Raw genomic sequence first — 13,890 nt, forward strand, 5'->3', positions numbered from 1 at the left:
GATGTCAAACTCACACTTGAAATCTGCTGACTATTCCTCACCCCAAAATCAAACTACACTCGACTTGGTCAAGCACACTAAGACATGCTGAATGGAGACCCTAGGTAACTTAGCCTTTTCTTCTTTCCTCCAAAATCCAAAAAACCCAAAACCACTGTTCTCACTAAAATCTTCTACTTTTTCCCCAAAACATCAGTTTTGCCATGAAAATGCCCAAAGACTACTAATACTCCCACACAACCCACTCCAGTGTCAGGTTAGAGTGAATTTTCAAAGAAAAACCGAAGAAACCAAGTAGAAAACTACAAAACTTCAGCCTTTACAAAACCTCTATAAAAACTAGCCTAAATTCACCCAAATTGCCTCAAAAACACAAAGAACATGAAAACAAAGAGTAGGAAAGTCAGAGTTTGCAAAGAAGTGAAATTTTACCGTGAACAAAGGCAAGAATTGTTGAAGTGGCTCCATTGTAACAAAGAAAAGCTCAAGCGAAAAAGAAACGTAGATCGATAGTAATGAAGATGTACAGTCGCCCAAAGGTTTTCTACTCATCCAGCTTGTTAGAGGTCACACGAGGCATCAGTCGATTGGTCGTGACTGTTCAAATTCCCGCTCAAAAGGAAGATGAAATCTTAGCCTTACACGTGTCATGTGATAGGCTCACCTCAGGAGTTGCAATCCTCCATTTCCCACTCAAAGTCTGCAAAGACCCTACATTACACGCATCGCATTCTCTTGGCACCACCGACTCTAACTTATATAAAAATTGACTTGCCTAGTCGAGCCGACTTAAGGACTAGTTCTTTAAATGTTGAAACTCTCCACTCAAAGTTCACACAAGCAGTTTACGCTTGCACTCGACTTAATTAGCCGACTGGAAACATCTACAAAGGATGCACCTCACATCCTCTTACTTGGCTCAATCAACCAATTGAGTACACCTGCAAAGGATGTACCTCGCATCCTCCCACTCAACTCAGTTAGCCGAGTGGGGACATCTACAAAGGATACACCTTGCATCTTTCCGTTTAGCTTAGCTAACCGAGTGGGGACATCTACAATAGATGCACCTTGCATCATTCCTCAACATTGAACACCTTCACTTAATCGAGGGTACTCTCACTCAGTTCGGGACATTGTCATCCGGCCTGATTAATCTCCATTCGAGTCGAATACTCTCCAAGCTAAGTACTTCTTAACTTAGAGAGTGGGAGGCTAACTGTATAGGCCAAAAATCGTCTTGGGCCTTATGAGGCCTAAGCATGAAAACATCTACTACATGGCCCAAGGCCATGGCCTAATTATGGTTGGGTCTACGTCAAGGTTTATGTCATGGGCCAAACCCATGACACGAAACTAGCTTGTCCAGTTTGGATCATCCAGATTGGACCTCGTCATTAGCCCACCCAAGGGCCAGGCCCTTTGGTCCATGATATCCTCTAAGGGTTCATAATCCCACTAAACCCTAATACACCTACTTCCTATTTGGGCTTTATCCTAATTCACTCAAGATCTTGTATCTTATGTGAATTAGGACTCTCAATCCTACAAAGGCAAATAAATCAGGTTCTTTCCTATTTACTAGAACTCTGACATTATAGAACTCAAAGTCCTACTAGGATTCGAAGATCCTATGGCCACTATACAAAGAGAGGTCCTACATCTAGGATCCATTATTCAATAACACCTACTTGCAATTAAAGTTCTTGCTCTTGAGAACTAGCACTTTTGTCGTAGCTATATTCTCTTATTAGACTTTGGTAAACCCTTCCTTCCCCTAGCCCTCACTAAATAACCTCATTCAAGCTTACTGATTTGAGCGTCGGAGTGCCTACGGCAGACACCACACTAGTGTTTTACGTAAGCTTCATACTTATTTTCTTTGTGTGCAGGTTCAACGGATTGTCAGTGTCCTCAACCTCACAAGATCAAACCTCATTTCATAACTGTAGATTTTAGCGTGTATATTAACGAGGGCTTAATTTCCAATCACTAAATGAATTTGTGCATGGCTTGTGGTTGTTGTGAACCTTTTTCCCAAATTCAGATATGCAGTAGGTCTTCTTATTTTATTTATTAGTTATTGTTCCACTGTTTTGAAGTCTTTAGTCTTTGGACAAAAGATTCTTTCTTTCAAAGCCTTAATTTCCAACCGAAAATGGACAAACACGGTCAAAAATAAAAAAGTACACCTATCATATTCATCATTTTTCGTTTTGTATTTTAATTTAATTAATGGCATATTGGTTTACTCACAGCACAAACAAGCCGCGTGTGCCGTGTGCGTGGAAAACCTCGCTAATTTATGTGAGATGCGTGCTGCTTCAAAAATATTATATCCTTCCACCAACATAATTAAGCTTTTCCTGGATAACACGATGCAAGTATTGCAAATAACTGAATTTAGCTATTATAAAATTTTATTTCTTCCCTACAATATATATAATTTTAAATACATATTGCATGTAGGATGTGAGTAGAACCCCTAAACTATTAGTTCGATGCTGATAAGTTGAGTTCACAGCTTCACTCAACGATAGATTGACTTCTAATTCTAAACTCAGTTTATTTCTAGAGCTGTGGATCAACAATTAATGCTAATTCATTTTAGCCATCTCTCACCCCGCAAACGAAAGGGTGAGATAATAGTTTCAACACTGTCCATCTCTTACCAGGCTCCTTCTCCAAACAACACTTGATAAAGCTTAAAAATTCTCCTGTTGCTGTCTCTGGGATATTGCTTGTAGGTTCCCCAAAGCATGTCACCAACGCCACCTCCATCCAACTGGGTTTCTTCTCAGGTGGGAAAAAAGGAAAATGACCCACACAGAGCTCCAACAAAGTCACACCTAAGCTCCATACATCTCCCGCATACACATATTTGGGATCGTACCTAGAAGAGTCCAATCTTTCAGGACTCATATAAGCATATGTTCCCACGTAAGAACAGAAACTTTTGGGTGTTTCATGCTCATGCACTATCTGGCTTACTCCAAAATCAGCAATTTTCACATTCAGTCTTTTATCAACTAGGAGATTTGAAGGCTTGATATCTAAATGGACAATGTTGCCTGCATGAAGGTATTGGAGACCGTTGAGTACTTGGTATGCAATGTGGGCAATCGAGGATTTAGAGAAAGGACCATTAGTTTTCAGTAGTGAACCAAGTGTTCCCGCATCCATGTGGTCCATAAGAATGGCTTTTGAACCTGCCCACGCCGGCGGTTCAAAGATACCGTGGCATTTGATAATAAAAGGGGAGTCTGTACGACCTAGAATTTTGGTTTCATGGGAGGTTTGAGAGTCAGTTGTTATAATTTTAAGGGCATAGATGGCTGAAGTGTGCTTGTGGCGTACCTTGTAGACAATGCCATGATTGCCATGACCTAGAACACAAATTTTCTCAAAATCAAAGACGTTGCCTACTTCTTGGAATGCAGTGGTGGATACGGCGGCGGTCTTGGGGAGATAGCCAAGGGTAGAATGCGGTCCTGGAAGAAGCTGGAGTTTGAGTTGTAGTCTATGCCTAAGAAGAGACATATGACTTCTCCACAATCTCAATGATGTGATATGTTTCAAGTTATAACAAACTGAAAATTACGGAATGTGAAATGTGATGAAAAATTAAAATTATGAAGACGAATAGATGGAGATGGATGGAGTTTCATGCCGCCATGCGAGGATTATATATAGTGGTAAAAATACTCGGCCAGATGGTATTAGTGGATTAATCCATTATCATATTGTTCCGCGGAAGCAAAAATCAGCTTAAACAATGATCAAAGTTAAGCGAAAGTGGATATAATTTTTAATAAATATAGTAGTTAACACGGTAACTGTAGTGGTACGCATTGCATGGGCAGTTGAATTGAATGAGCTTTGTTTACTTTTCTACAGTTAACTAGTCCGGGTAAGCTTGAATCGCAATTAAATCAAAGAGTCTAGTGGAGGTATCCTCGTTAATTTAACAAGGATAAATAGCGTGTAGCGTACCAATTAGGTCCATTAGGTAATCAATATAGAGTTAATTAATACATTTTCATCCGTAAAGTCTTAAAATAGATCCAATAAAATCAGAAAAAATCCCACTTTAGTCCTTGTCAGACCAAGGTTATTACATTCCATTAAATGTGTTGATGCTTGATTTTGACACTAACTACTTGCACGTGTGAAATGCTAAGCGGGCTCAGAAGTCACACATGATATGGGAATATTAAGTTAACTAAGGGATGAGAGGCAATGTTTAAAGTGGTTCGGATGCTCTAAAGTAAATCCTACATCCACTGCTATTTATTAATAAGAGAGAGTAGTCAGGTCGCGTTCAGCGAGCTAAGTTACATTTTAGAGAGAGAGAGAGAGAGAGAGAGATTTCAGCGTAAAATTAGCTAATCCTCACAAATTAGAGGGAAGTCCTCTATTTATAGTGGGAAAGTTCAAGGTAATGATTATGAAAGTTGCAAGTGGGTAGGTGCCGTGCAAATTCTTTCTTTGCATCTCATTGATCACATGCCCAAGGGATTTCCTCGATTAAAGCAAGTCTTTGACATGTGGGCGATTTCTAGCCACTTGCTGGCCTGACACTCTCTTGCTGCACTGATAGGAGCTATGCCACTTGCGCTAGGCACGACGTGACCGCACCTGGACGGCGCATAACCCTTCTGAACTCTGACCATCCGTTACTGACGAGGCTCCACGTCAGCCCTACTTTTTCTAGCATAACAGAAGTCCCCCAGTTTTTAAGAACTTCATAATTATGCCATGATTTGACATATCCAAATGAAGCCTGGTTGAACCGACCTAGCTACAAGGAGGTCGTAGAACATTTTTCTACGAGCGACCTGAGATGGTCTTCATCCGCGAAGTCAACGACCTAGATTAGACCCTACTCAGTGCCATATCGATGCACATTTTATCTTAACCGAGGTCTACAACCCGATTACACTTGGAATATTTTTGTTGGAGGCAAGGAATCACATTGCTTTGCAACCAACATGCAACAAGGACTGTTCTTTTCCAACGACCTCTCCAGAAGTTATCCGTTGCGCTTGACAGCTAATCCATTAATGAAGTGTCCTTTATTTTGACAAATGTGTCTTGTGTGCAATAAGTGTCAGCCATGTACATTAAATGCAAGTCATGTTGAAACGACATTCCTTATCAAGGCACCAAATGCAGATGAGAGCGCATTTAATGTGAAGGAGAGAATCGAGCCGTCGCTCGATTATTTCAATGGAGAGTCGTGGTGATTGAATTTCTTGAAGTGTGGCGGTTTTACTCCTTCTCACCGATTGATGACACGTGATCGCGATCAACGGTGAGAGACGCATTCCGTCCAAACGTCGCTTGGCTTCGGGAAGACCAATCGCCGTTTCCCTAGGCTCACCTTAAGCAATGTCACAACACTCATACTTTTAGAAAAAGCAAAAAGCTCTCGCGAGACCAGATTTTCAATCCTTCAAGTTGGTGCACACTTTTCGTTAACAGTAAGAAGTTCAACCCCCACAGCTAAAAAAAAAGTAAGGAAGATCCTTCCATTGCTTTCCTTTTTCTGTTTCGTGGACAACATAACCAGGTGATAATGGTGGGTGTGTATAGCTAGACTTTTGTAAGGAATAGGTTTTCAGGGTACGAATCATTGGGGGTGGTCCCCATGGATTTTTTAGGATTTTTGGAAGATACATTAGGGTTTTGTTCTTTCACGTCGTCGTAAAAAATTATGTACGGAGACTGAGTAATCTGTACGTGTCTCCCTTTTTCAGACCGTAGAAGAGATGGACCCTATAGGGACCAAAACAAATGAGGGGATGAGCTCGCAGGCGCAGGATGCCCTAGTGGGTCCTGCGTAAGAGATTTTGTCAGCGGCTTCCTGAGAGGAAATACAGAAGGCAGTAGACTAATACGCACTTAGCGTAGAAGTCTATCGGTATAGGTCGCATACAGCTCAGAATCCGCCAGAGCGAATGACTACGATCTCTGAAGCTATATTCAAATGCGGAGCACTAATTCCCTTCCATCCTTTTATTAGGTCAATCATCGATCACTTCGGGGTCACACCTTTACAGCTGATGCCTAACACATATATGATAGTTGTGGCTATGTATATTGCGTGTGCCAAGTATGGCCTTGGCCAGTTGACTGCGCTGGAGCTCGCTTGCTCGTACTATTTAAAAAGAGCAAGGACAAAGATTCTTACTACCTCTCGAAGCGATCCACGATCGAGGGAGGCATATTCAATTACCACAGTAATGTCGGGGCATATGAGACCAAGTTTTTCTTTTTCTATTACGATGGCATCTACCACTTTAGGAAGCCGAGCAGGTCTTCCCTTTTTGTACTTAGCAAATTTTTTCTTTTCTTTTTGGGATTTATTTTCTAACGATCTTTCTTGTCTCTTCATAGGAAACAAGTCGACCAAGTTGACAGATCTCTCTGACTTCAACCAAATAATTTTATTCAGTAACCTGCCAGATCACTGTCACGACGCAAAATTGCTCGTGACAATCGCCAATTTGAGGAAGTATGGCTTCATCAATTCTGAAGTGACCTTGGAACCCTTACTTCCACTACAAGAAAAAGTACTCTTTGCAACCAATTTTTTTGCAACTAGGAAAAAATAGCTGCAGATACCCCACATTTAGTAACTAAATTCCAATCAGTCGAGCAAAGGGGAATAAAATTCTAGGGCCAATTTATTCTCGCATTTGGTGTCTAAAATTAATATTCTGCGACTAATTTGATTTGTTGCCTAAAATATCACAATAGCGACTAATTAATTGCACGAACACAATTGGCAACTACAACAAGAGATCCCGCAACTAAAATTATGGTTACAAAAAACAATTATTAGCAACTACTAGTTGCTAAATTAGATGCAAATATTTATTAATTAATTTGTAACTAATAAAAATAGTTACAAAATAATACAATTACCGAAATATCCAAGCTTCTGACAATAATTACAAAGGGCCCAGGGTACATTTGGCAACTAATTATTTTGTGCATATTACAAATAGTTGCAAAAACTCATGTATAGCAACTAAAATGTATTTAGTCGCTAAAAGTTGATGAATTTTTTTGGCCCCAACTTTCCCGGTAAAATGAAAAAAATAATATTTTAATTTGTGACTAAAATTATTGTTGCGTAATTAATTAGTTAGTTGCAAATTATCTTCTTTTGGCAACTAAGATGTTTAGTTGCCAAATGTATGGTAAATTTTGCGAATGAGTTTGGGCACCCCATGTTCCTATTTAAAATAAATTGAAATTTTGGGTATGTTATTTTGGTAACTAAAATTATAGTTGTTAATAGGATTTTTTCGCAACCAAAATGTTAGCCACCAAATATTGTTTATTAAAAATGATATATACTATTGGTAGTCAAAATCAATTAGTTACAAAAAGTTTGCAAATCAGAAATTTGAAAGTGGCAACTACAACATTAGTTGCAAAAATATTTTTTTTGGCAACTACTAAAATATTAGTTGCTATTGATGGTTGACAAAACATGAAAGTTACAAATGGTGACTACAACTCACTATTGGAAAAACCTCATTTCTTGACAGAATTAGTTGACAGATTTTCTTGACCATTCTCGAAAACTATCAAGAATTGTAATTCTTGACAGATTCTTGATAGTTTATGAATTGTTAAAAATTTGAAAAAATTCTTTACCGTTTTGGATGATTCTTAACAGTTATTAACTGTCAAGGAATTTGTTAAAATAAATTTTGCGAATCTTGTTCTTGACTGTTGTATTATTAATCCTTGACAGATTTTAACTGTGAATGATTAAGTGTATAAAAAACAAAAAACAAAAAAAATTTCCTTAAACTTTTGCAGCCCTTTTTTCATTAACTATTTCCACAATTTTTTCCCTAGAACTTATGCTTACTCGCTATTTCACTCATTTGTGCAAACCCTCATAATCGACCTATTTTTGGCACTAGAAAAAAAATTCTTGTTTCTACCACTCTCGTTCAATAGACGATGACTTGCTCACTGACTCTGATGCTTACACCATGCCTATTCTAATAGAGATTGTTAACTTCAGTGAGTTATTGGCGAGACGTATCCTCAACACCTAAATGTACAGGTGTTAAGAAAAATGTAGAAACTGAACCGAACCAAACTGGTTTTCCGATTATCCGGTAAAATGGTTTGGTTTTGGTCCATAGAAATATAAAAAAACCAAATTTTTGATTTTATTAAAAAACAAATTAAAAACTAAACAATTTTTTTTTAAATTTCAAAAGTAAACAATTTAAATTAAAAAGTCCCTAAATCTAGAATTAAAGAAACACAAAACCCCAAACCTGGTTTTATTAAAAAAAAAAAAAATTAAACAATTTTGCCCAAAATTCAAATTGTTTGAACCCTTCAAATTAAAAAAAGTAAAATAAATAAATAAACAATCTAATTAACTTCTCCACTTCATTGTCACTATCTATACAAAATCCCCAATAATGCTGGAAAGGTAACCCGTCCGGCCCGACCCGACCCGGCCCGCGACGGGTTACTGATTTTGGCGGGCCGGTCCTAACCCGCCTGCCAACAAAGTTAGGCCAGGTTAGGCCCGCCTTTTTTGGGGATTAGTTGGCCCAACCCGGCCCGCCAACCCTAACCCGTCGGGTTAGGCTGCGGGTCGGGCCGGGTTAACCCCTTTTTTTTTTTTTTTATTTAGTTAACTTTTCAAATGAATAATTAATAATTTATAAATGTAATTGTTTTTAGTTAACTTTTCAAATATCAATAATTCAATTAAATTAATTTTTTTTTTTTGTCTACCCAACTTCAGCTTTAACCGGTTAGAATATTTACAAGTGTGTAACATTTAATATAGCCAACCTACATATGGAGAAATGTTCCAGTCAAGATAATAGATTTCGTTTTTTCAAAATTTTCATGCTCATAGTAGAAAACACAATAGTTTTCACGACTATATCAAATAACGGGTTATTAGATACTTATTTTAAAAATTAAGAGAGAAAAAAATACACAATTTTCTTTTGTATCAATAAAAGAATATTGTTTTATTACTCAAATGAAAGTTTTTAAAGTATATCAGACACATATCAAATTTGTATTTTTTTTTTTTTTTCCTCTTGTGATAGATTAATGATGGAATAATGAGAAACAGGGAGTTGAAAAACTTACACAATCTAATACATATTCCAGAGAACAGAGTAGGAGTGGTAACCTTTTGTTGGGTCAAACCAAAGGTAAATCCTTTTTTCTCTGTTACCCTGACCCTCGCTGAAGACATTTGTCTGCAAAATGTATGGCTGGCCGGTTCTGTTTCCCAAGAACTCAAAATCTATTTCATCATGCTCTGAGTTTTGAGAAGAAAGCTGCAATTGATGATACACAACACAAGATTAATATAAACCATAAATGCTTTGTTTAAAAGAAGATAAAATAAAACAAAAACAAAACTTACATAAAAAGCAGTAACAGTTCCTGCAGAATCCCCAGGAACCAGTTTGATTTGCATACTGAAGTGACCAAACAAGTAAGATCTTTTGGATTGGAAGCCAGTACCCTTATTTCCAAGTTACATTTTTCAAATGTTAAAATAAACATTAATCAACAAGTCTTCAATGAAATGAAAATTACAAATTGAAGCATACCAGTGTATTTGTCAAGGAGAAGCTGAATCTCAGAGCCGCCATTGAAGTACTTAATGTGATCAAAAGCCCAAGTGGGCGCGTAGTTTCTGCCAAATGGGACATCCACAAGCCTTCTTGGGGGAGCTCCCATTGTTGCTGACACCATAAACGAGATGCCCAGAAGCAGAATCCAAAAGAAGGAAGCCATTTTTTCTGCAGAAACACAAAGCATTTTGACTAGTTTAGTTTCTAGCAGAGAAAAAGTAGTAGCATAAACGAGATGCCCAGAAGCCCAAGTGGGCGCGTAGTTTCTGCCAAATGGGACATCCACAAGCCTTCTTGGGGGAGCTCCCATTGTTGCCGACACCATAAACGAGATGCCCAGAAGCAGAATCCAAAAGAAGGAAGCCATTTTTTCTGCAGAAACACAAAGCATTTTGACTCGTTTAGTTTCTAAAAGAGAAAAAGTAATAGCAAAAGAAAGAAATGTATGATCTTTGCAGGGTCAAGAGCTTACAGTAGAGAGAAAGAGAAGAAGAAACAGGTCCCGTTGTTGCAACAGCTAACCCGCCGGGTTGGCGGTCCTACTCCAAAAAGGACAAAATAGTAACCCGTGGGTCGTCAGGTTCTCATATATTAACCCGACCCATCCGGAGTTACATACGGATTAGATTCAATCCGGCCCGTCTTATTTACGGTTCGAATTAAACCCTCTTTAATGCGAACCGGGTTAGAATTGACCCGTCTACCCCGATCCATTTGTTCCACCACTAGTCCCCAAACCACTAAAACCCCACCAATGACGCAATTGCTGTCCACTTCTCCACTCCGTCCGCCTCTTCTTCTCCAATTTTTGCCTTTAATCCTTATCTTCTCCACTCCGTTCGCCTTGTCTTCTCTATTTGACGGCTGAATCTCCAGTTGCTGAACTCCCTTTTTTTTTAACTTTGTGGAAGTGCTTTCATTTCTCTGGTACTACTTTGTGTTTTTCTTACCTACTTCTGATGACTTTTTGTGAATCTTCTTTGGCTATTTTGTACCATATAGTAAAAGTACCCCTTTTCCAAAGTAAAAATCCTGTTAGAATGCTGAATCTTCTTCGCCTACTTTGTGTTCCTACTTCTGCTGACTTTTTGTGAATCTTCTTTGTTATATCATGTAAGCACTTAGGATTACTTTAACGAGACAGTGCCTCTTACTTTTGCATGTTAAAGTAAGATAATGCCTCTTAAACTTGGGCTTCGTCTTTTTTTTTCTGTCTCTTTTTTATCTGGGATTTTTTTTTTTTTTTATAGTCTTATTGTCTCATTTGGGTTTCGTCTTTTTTTTTTTTTTTATCAAATTTTAGTTTATTGATTTTTTCTTGTGGGGTTGTGTGCGTGTTCAGTGCTCGCAAGAAGGAGCTGAAGAATAAGCAGAGAGAAGAGGAGAGGAAGCGCAAAGTAGAAAAAAAGGCGAAACAAGTACTTAGCTTTCGTTTTAAGTTGATGATTTGTTGAGTTTTTGATATGGCTTTTGGGTATTTTTGCATTCATTTTTGTTTGCTAATTGGCTTTTTCTTTTCTTATTTGAGATTTTGATATGGCTATGCGGTATTTGGCATTCGTTTTTGTTTGTTAATTGGTGTTATTTTGTTATTGTTTAAGGATTAAGAGACAAGAAGGTGGTGTCATGTAGTTATTCATTTGAAGTTAGTAACATATGTGTTTATGAATATTGGTGTTATTTTGTCCTTTTTTAAGGATTAAGAGACTAGAATATGTGTAATGTAGTCATTGATTTGAAGTTATTATGGATTTTGAATGCAGGGGTGGGGCCATAAAGTTTTTGGGGACGACGCGACACCACGACAAGTGTCTGAAAGACACTGAGAATTATGTGGTAAAAGGTTGCTTTGCAATGACGGAGTTGGGACATGGAAGTAATGTATGTATGTCAAGGTTGTTAATTGATTTGTGGAATTTATTATGTTCTTAATTTTTGAACTTTGTGTTGGGTTTGTTATTTTTAGGTTAAAGGAATTGAAACAGTTACCGCTTATGATTCAAACACTGGAGAGTTTGTTATAAACACTCCTTGTGAGTCAGCTCAAAAATATTGTATTGGTGGAGCGGCCAATGTAAGAAATTTTTCTTTCTTTAAGATTTGGTTGGCAATTTTTGTTGTTCAATTTGATTCCCATGCCATGGGTGGAAATTGTACTTGCAGCATCTGTGTTTACATAGTTTTTGTTGTTTTGCCTGTCTAGCATGCAACACAGACGGTGGTCTTTTTGCAGCTTGAAATTAATGGGAAAAATCAAGGGGTTCATGCATTCATTTGCCAGATCAGGGGTGCAGATGGTAAAATTTGTCCTAATATCCAGATAGCTGATTGTGGTCATAAAATTGGGTTGAATGGGGTTGATAATGGTCGAATTTGGAAAGAGTTATAAGAACTTTTGTAGCTAAACTGCTCAACTTTATGTTTGAATGACCTTAAAAAATTATGCTCTCTATAGTTAAGATGTAACTCAAAAGTTTTGGAATTTTTTCAGGTTTGATAATGTCCGAATCCCCAATGAGAATTTGTTGAATTCAATTGCTGATGTTTCACCTGATGGAGAATATCTTAGTGCAATCAAAGACCCAGATCAGGTAATTACCTTACTGATAGATGGTATATTGTTATCTTCTTCTAGCTTAATTTTTCTGATAAGATGACTTTCTAAACTCTTATATATTTGTGTTATTTTTAGAGATTTGCAGCTTTCATGGCCGCTTTAACATTTGGTCATGTAAATATAGCAGTTTAGCTAACATCTCGTCATCTATTGATGATTTTAACTAATAAACTAGTGCTGTTAATTCTATTGCTATCCTCCCCCTTTCCTCCCCATTATTGATTCTGCAACAGATATGCTTTGAGTTCTGCTGCAAACTACATGAAGATGTTATATGTTAATAGGACACCTCAGTCAAACAAAACCATTCATGTTATTTCAAGTGCATTCAAGGCTACTTTTACCTGGCACAATCAACGAACACTACAGGTCAGGAACTTCAACTACACATCGATTATTTACATTCATGTTAAGTGGTCTGATTCAGACTACTAGTCTTTTAGGAATGCCGTGAAGCAATTGGAGGACAAGGCCTGAAGACTGAAAATCATGTTGGTCATTTGAAAAGTGAAATTGATGTGCAATCTACTTTTGAAGGGGACAACAATGTCCTGATGCAGCTGGTTAATGTCTATGGTCTTCTTTCTTATAAATTATGACAAAGAATTGCAATATATCCCTATTAATTGTTTACAAGTGACCTGCATATCTATATACTACATTTTTGTTGGAGACAGGAATAGATATCAGAGAAAATGTTAGATTTTGACTTACCTTCTTTCGAAATGACATGAATTGTTTAATGGCCTTCCTAAAAGCGTTGGGGCATAAGAAGACTTTTGAACTTGATCTTTTATTGAATTAGTTTATATTTCCTCCATGTTTGACCTTTAGTAGATTATAGATTTTAGACTTCTTAGTACTATATTATAGCCTGCTATTTATGTAGATTGCATGTTAATAATCCTCTTGTTTCTTTTAATTCAAATTATGCATATTGCAATAATCAGTTTTGGTTTCCATATTAATTTGGAAGCTTTGCGTACCAATTTTAGTGTCTTGATCAATGGCTAAATATTAATATGGAACTATATTTATACTCAATTTTACTTTCTCCATAAATCTCACTTCGAAATGGCTATGCATGTTTTTCCATTCCTCCAGGAAATGAAACTTTGCTACTTGCTAACATAAAGAGCTTTAAGGTAATTGTTTCTTGGCCATTTTTCTTTTCACAGAGATATATGGTTGGTCAATGTAAGGGGGTTTATCTAGTTGAGGATCTTAAAGTTGACTTGAAGACCGAGGCTGAGAACACTGCACCATTGCTACTACAACCATAAAAAAGAAGGTATAAGTTATGTAAATTGAAATCTTAAACTAGGGAATTGAAGTTTAGATTGATAATCTGTGAGATACTTGCTTTTTTACTCCATCAATTTGATTTTTGTTGAATGTACTGCATTTTCTTATTGTAAAATTAATTTCTGTGAACTTTAAGGTGTAGTCTTTCTTTTCTGTTGCTATTTCATAAGTTTTTGTCACATATTGTATACCTCAGAATAATTATAGTTAATTTTTATTTATTTAGTTTCTTGCTTGACTTATTGATTATGCATTGAATTGATGGTAGGAAAAAATGATAAGAGCTGCAAGATGAAACACAAGCAAGGGAAAGTGAAA

General features: G+C 37.2%; 3 protein-coding genes across 3 annotated transcripts; 1 reads left to right on the forward strand and 2 right to left on the reverse strand.

Moving 5' to 3' along the window:
* Positions 1-2,607: 2,607 nt before the first annotated feature.
* Positions 2,608-3,540, reverse strand: LOC116126869 (mitogen-activated protein kinase kinase 9-like). The gene has a single exon (XM_031412546.1). The coding sequence runs from the start codon at positions 3,538-3,540 to the stop codon at positions 2,608-2,610; it is 933 nt and encodes a 310-aa protein (XP_031268406.1).
* Positions 3,541-9,158: 5,618 nt separating this feature from the next.
* On the reverse strand, positions 9,159-10,017 carry LOC116126879 (probable xyloglucan endotransglucosylase/hydrolase protein B). The gene is made up of 3 exons (XM_031412554.1): positions 9,627-10,017; positions 9,437-9,537; positions 9,159-9,347 (listed from the first exon to the last, which is right to left on the reverse strand). Exons 1-3 carry the CDS (start codon positions 10,015-10,017, stop codon positions 9,159-9,161), a joined length of 681 nt encoding a protein of 226 aa, XP_031268414.1.
* A 1,169-nt stretch (positions 10,018-11,186) lies between these two features.
* Positions 11,187-13,550, forward strand: LOC116126887 (acyl-coenzyme A oxidase 3, peroxisomal-like). The gene is made up of 9 exons (XM_031412567.1): positions 11,187-11,197; positions 11,252-11,278; positions 11,414-11,531; positions 11,617-11,724; positions 11,854-12,032; positions 12,142-12,241; positions 12,343-12,381; positions 12,711-12,830; positions 13,446-13,550. Exons 1-9 carry the CDS (start codon positions 11,187-11,189, stop codon positions 13,548-13,550), a joined length of 807 nt encoding a protein of 268 aa, XP_031268427.1.
* Positions 13,551-13,890: the final 340 nt, after the last annotated feature.

The sequence above is a fragment of the Pistacia vera genome, unplaced genomic scaffold (assembly GCF_008641045.1).
Source record: "Pistacia vera cultivar Batoury unplaced genomic scaffold, PisVer_v2 Contig1043, whole genome shotgun sequence".
Classification (NCBI taxonomy): domain Eukaryota; kingdom Viridiplantae; phylum Streptophyta; class Magnoliopsida; order Sapindales; family Anacardiaceae; genus Pistacia; species Pistacia vera.

Excerpts from the sequence above, each read along its gene's own strand:
- LOC116126887 (XM_031412567.1), top strand. Across the intron at positions 11,279-11,413 it reads AGACAAGAAGGTGGTGTCAT|GGGTGGGGCCATAAAGTTTT; the intron begins GTAGTTATTCAT and ends TTTTGAATGCAG. Across the intron at positions 11,532-11,616 it reads AGTTGGGACATGGAAGTAAT|GTTAAAGGAATTGAAACAGT; the intron begins GTATGTATGTCA and ends TGTTATTTTTAG.
- LOC116126869 (XM_031412546.1), bottom strand. The coding sequence starts at position 3,540 with ATGTCTCTTCTTAGGCATAGACTACAACTCAAACTCCAGCTTCTTCCA.
- LOC116126879 (XM_031412554.1), bottom strand. The coding sequence starts at position 10,017 with ATGGCTTCCTTCTTTTGGATTCTGCTTCTGGGCATCTCGTTTATGGTG. Across the intron at positions 9,538-9,626 it reads TCTCCTTGACAAATACACTG|GTACTGGCTTCCAATCCAAA; the intron begins GTATGCTTCAAT and ends TTGGAAATAAGG. Across the intron at positions 9,348-9,436 it reads GAACTGTTACTGCTTTTTAT|CTTTCTTCTCAAAACTCAGA; the intron begins GTAAGTTTTGTT and ends CATCAATTGCAG.